This window comes from Apium graveolens, chromosome 8, assembly GCF_009905375.1.
Source record: "Apium graveolens cultivar Ventura chromosome 8, ASM990537v1, whole genome shotgun sequence".
NCBI classification, from domain to species: Eukaryota; Viridiplantae; Streptophyta; class Magnoliopsida; order Apiales; family Apiaceae; genus Apium; species Apium graveolens.
In genome coordinates this window covers 21,176,945-21,182,456 of record NC_133654.1, presented here as the reverse complement: position 1 = coordinate 21,182,456, position 5,512 = coordinate 21,176,945, and the positions used below count along the sequence as shown (strand labels likewise).

Here is a 5,512-nt window from a genome sequence, read left to right as displayed (position 1 = left end):
AATTTTGTATTTGATTTACCAGTTTTCTTTTTATATACCAATATGTAAAACTTGTATGAAATAATGTACCAGAATTACATAAATTGTAGTGAGTGATTTCGTGGGAACTAAAATGATAAAAAAGAAAAATTAAGAGTTTATCACTGTCGTACCAGATCCTAAATTCGATCATTACTCATCCCGAATTTTTTTTTAAAAATAAATATTTATTTATAAGATTATAAGACATTCTTAAGAACATAATAAATTTGTCATTAAAAAAGTTTGAATAATAAACTACCAAACTATGCTGTCCATGCACTTCAAGATACGCTTATAAAGTAAAAGAAATACTATTCGAGAGTCGAGACGGGGCTAGTATAATACACAAAAAATCTAGGATAGAAGACAACACTACTACAGTTGGTAATACAAGCAAGACGAAACAACTATAAACAGAGTCCTGCCTTCCAATACACGTATTTATGAAAGCAATTGTCAGCCAATGATGCCGAGCTTAGTAGAGAGATCATGAAGGAACATTAAAATGAAACAACCACGAGATCACAAATGCAAACACCATACAGGCCAGCAAGAAGTTAAGAAAACGATGGCCTTGCCAGAAGTTTCGAGTCTCTGATGAGGACAGTGGTACAGCAACGGTGGCAACATCATTAGCTTCATTCCACTGTTCGAGTAACTCTGCCTCATTTGTGCAGGAGACATTTTCTGCAACTGATCCACAAATTTCACAAGTTCTGCAGTCAAAAATGTTTTAGCAAGATTATTATAATGGCACAATCAATAACTTAAATTAACAGTATATATAACGAAACTAGCAAAAAGGAACATAACAAAATGGGCAAAACTTTGGAAGGTAATGCAATTATTAAAAAAAATGAATGACACCTAATTAGCAGTTTAGCACTTAAAAGAACCATGTAATGCACATTCAACAGGCATTCGACAGCATGAGCTTCTCATATCAATGTTTGTGAGGAACAAATGATAGCTGACATATTTAAGCAAGTACTTAACGATACTTCTTCCCTGCAAATTGTGGTAATCTAGGTTGATGAGATATAAAATTATATAGGTAGTAGTGGTTCAATATATTCATACAAATTTTTCTTCCAAAATAAACAGTTTATTAAAATTTGGATTCAAGATATATCAAATATGATCTTAAAAAAGAATAAAAGAATGTGCAATTCGATGAAATTGATCGCTCAAATTAGTAGTAATACTCAGCTCAGACCTAGAAACTATGCCAATGGCCGCTTTAATATATAATTACTAGATTAGACTTTAGAGAACACAATGCAACATTGCAAACAGCGACCAACGTATAAGGTGCCACGATAGAGGCAGAGGTTAAGGGATTAAATTTTAAAACAAATTTTCTTTCTTTGGATATCAAGCTGCTATACAGCAACCACAGAAAGCATTAGATATGATTTAGTCATTAGTTTATCATGAAAGGCTGGATATTAGAGATGAGTAGTGCTAGTTACACCAAATTTATTTCTCAATTTTTTTACCAAATGACATAGCATACACGTGGTGTGTTTTGATTTGGGGCGCATATATATGCACGCGTGGTCCATATCATTATTAGGAAACTTAGTAATTACACACTTGACACATCAGCATTTGAGGAAGATTTTGGGGAAAATATTTGGGGTCTCTAGCATTTTCCTATTAGAGATTATCCAGATCTTGTGGTAGTGCTAATTTTTACAGCAGTTTCCTGCTAAATTGATGCCATCTCTGATATTACCATAACCTGTACCATACACTTCACCAGCTATAGGAACGAGGGAATGTACCATATCTGTCACATTCACACTCTTCCTGAGGTTTGATAAACAGGAAATAAGAGTACTAATTTGACACTAATTTGACAAAAATCATGCACTTTCCGAACTCAAAACAATAAGAAAAAGATTCAAGTTGTGGAGTTTGAACTGAGTAATGGATAGTATATTTTCCCAGGGTGCACATAAGAAAGCTTCAGACATTGATTAGGGCTTTTAAATTTTGGTGATATAAATTTTAAGATGGATACTAATCAATCCCCAATCATCAACTACTAAAACAACAGTGAGGAGAAACTGTTGGTTACTATGTAAAGGCATTTTTGACACTGTCCATTCTCCTCAAATACCATGATCCACTTGATCGTGATTACTGCTTACGTAAATCCAACTTGTTAACCGTCCAATGATAAGTCGAGTTCATATAAAGAAACTATAGCCATGTCAACAGGAGATGGTGGAGTTTAGTATTCCCCGAGAAGAAAAATCGAGGAATCGTTATGATCAAGCCCATATGACTTCAGATGAACGGCTACAAGTGCCATATACAGTTAACTTTTATCTAAAAAAGCAACATAACTAGGGGAGTGAAGCAACTTGAATTAAGAAAGTGGAAAGTGAAAGAGACCAAGTAAGATTCCTATGAAGCAAGAAATGGAGAGGAGTTTTGAATATGGTTGCTATAGATGCAAGGTTGCCTATTTGTAAAATGTTTTCCTCATTTGATTCTTGATTTTTGTATCATCTGCTTTTTCACTTTCTTTGTTGATTTATTCTCTTTCCGCATCAAAGTAATTTGATTCTTAACTAAAGCCTCTACTGTAAATTGCTAAATGCATTGAACCTAACCCAGTTTTAGATACACAAGCTGAGTAATTTTAACCATTACTTTCATATGCAAATACTTGACAGAATTACTACTTGCACAAGAATTCCTGTTACATTAAAAAAAACAAGTCTTGAATATCACAAATGTTCCTAAACTGTACTTAGATGCCACAATATGATAAAAATTAATCAAACATTCTATATTTACACAATCACATTCTCAAATATTTCCATAAATTAGCAGAAGGGTCACTCAAATTAACAAGAACAAGTACATTATTACCTTGAAAAAATCAAGAAAAACTAACAAAATCTGAACTTTAACAAAAATCTTACTTGTTACCCTTAATCTTGAACCAAGTTTCAGCACAGTGTTTATGAGCAACAGCCAAATCATCTTTACAACAACAACCCAATTCAATAGGCAATCCAGATTCTTGATAAGAAGAATCTAAAGTCATATGACAAATCCTACAATCCCTCTCACATTTTGACAAATGCACCTTAGTTTCATGGACCCCACTTTCCAGATCCACCAACTCAACTGAACTCTCTGAAACACAAGATTCTCTCCTCTTGTCTGAAACTCCAACAATCTCAGAACTGCAGAAGCTTGAAGCTCTGTTTGGTTCTTGAAGATCAACATGACAAGTATTGTCCAAAGTTGTCATTATAATTTACAAGAATGTAGATACAGATAGAGATAGATGAGGAGAAAATGATGTGTGTTGCTCTCTTGTTTGTCAGTCCAGAGGGTATGGACAGTAGTACTTGTTAATAGAACTGTAAATTCAAAATGTATAGATATTTTTATATGTATAGGAATAGGAGTGTAGGACTAGGACCAGAAGTGTTTGTAATAAATGTAAATGTATGACTATAATAATAGAGATGTGATACCGCGCAAATATTCTGTACAGAAAGAAACAAGTAGATAGAGGTCAGCTACAAGATAGCTTAGCTCTACAGGCATAGCAATGGTAGATGACTAGATGTACTGCTTGTTACTGCAGTTTTTGATTCATTAAAGATTTTTATTTCTCCCGCTCAAACATCTCTCCTTTTCTTTTGTTTATCTTTATCCCTTTTATTCTTGTTACTTATTTTGCTAGCGTGGTATTAAAAATCGGTCTATTTTTAAAAATTATTTATAAATCGCTCAAAAATTTATTAAAAAATTTATTTATTTTGACCAATTTCTGATAACTCATTTGATTTTTTTTTTAAATTGACCAATAAATCACAAATCAATAATTCAATCCAATAAATTTGATTTTTGAAAATTATAAATATATCAAGTAACAAATCATGTTTGTTAGCTAACAAAATGGTACATCTTGATCTTGTTCTCATATCTGCACGGATGAGTTAAACCGAACCCAAAACCCAAACTTAAATTGTAATATCATAATTTCGAATTGATTTCCAGTCAAAACGGTGCCAATCGCACCATGTTCGTTCCTTCCTAGCTGTCAGTCTTGGCAAACCTCACTTCTTTTTGACATGTTTTTTTCATTCATACATTATTTCTAATTTCCCTCTATCTTTTTTTATATGTTATTTAACTTTCTTTCGCATATTTAAAATAATTTTTTTTATTTTATTTTTTATAAATTAAAGTTTTAGTTATGTATTTTTATTCACGAAAAGAAAAAAATAAAAATTTTTAATCTAATATACGATCAAAACACTTAGAAATGTATGCACAAAATTCAAATATCATATAAAAAAACATAGGGAGTATTTTTTTTACTAAGTTTAATACATCTTACATTCTTACCAGGGTTGTAAAGATTACTCATACTCAATGTTCTAAAAATCGGTTTAGGCGGCCGCCTAGGCGGCGCCTAGGCGGTGGTAAAACGCCCCGACTCGGATCTAGGCGGTGATTTAGGCGTTAAAATCGGGATTAGGCGGCCTAGGCGGTCAAAAATCGGTCCTAGGCGGTCTAGGCGGAAAATAACTAAAAAAATATTATTTTTACGTTTTTATAATTTTAAATCATTAATTTCATAATTTCACACAATATCATGTCAATTTATAATATATAGTATTGGTAAGAAGTAACAAGTAATCTAATATATTTATTTTCTCACTTAAAATATAAAAATAACATATTATAATTAATTTAAAAGTGTGAATTAAAATATAGTTAATATTGTAAACTCAATAATTAGTACATAACGCAAGTCAAATGTGTAGATATTGTTTAATACCATTCTAATTTCTTTTTTCAAACAAATATTTGACATGTTGATCATTATATAATTATAAAAATTAAAAATAATATTTATATTCTTCCGATTAATGTTCCGATTAATCTCCGACTTGCCGATTAATCTCTCGAAGATACCCTCACCGCTCTGACACGCCTAGCGATTTCTGGAACACTGCTCATACTACTAGTTCGCACGTGCCGGACATCAAAAAAAAAAACTTTACACTCAGTGCGATACACGGGACTTCATTACTCTATTTGTCCCAATATATTCTTAACATTTAAAATTAAGAATTAGACACGCATTTAAAAACTCTTATCTAGTATAGTTTCATTACTTATTTTTAAAAAAAATTCTTGTTTGAATAAAAATTTGAACATTTAATTTTCACTCAAACGAAAAAAATCTTTTAAAAAAATTATGTAACTATAGTAGAAAAGAGTCTTAAAATGCGTGTCGAACATTTCCAATGTTAAAATTCTTTGAGACGGAGGGAGTAATTTTTTATATTATTTAAAATTATAATAAATTTCTCTTTGCATCATTAACTTATTAGTATATTTATAAATAATAATATAAATATTTGTTTTTGGAAGTATTTGAACCTAAATCTTGGGTAATGTATAAATAATAATATAAATATTTGTTGTTGTTGGGGTATTTATTTTT

The 5,512-nt window shown here is 31.3% G+C and overlaps 1 protein-coding gene across 1 annotated transcript; it reads right to left on the bottom strand.

Moving 5' to 3' along the window:
• Window positions 1-277: 277 nt before the first annotated feature.
• Window positions 278-3,568, bottom strand: LOC141676954 (uncharacterized). Its single transcript, XM_074482666.1, has 2 exons — window positions 2,961-3,568; window positions 278-737 (listed from the first exon to the last, which is right to left on the bottom strand). Exons 1-2 carry the CDS (start codon window positions 3,293-3,295, stop codon window positions 509-511), a joined length of 564 nt encoding a protein of 187 aa, XP_074338767.1. The 5' UTR covers window positions 3,296-3,568; the 3' UTR covers window positions 278-508.
• Between the last annotated feature and the right edge of the window lie 1,944 nt (window positions 3,569-5,512).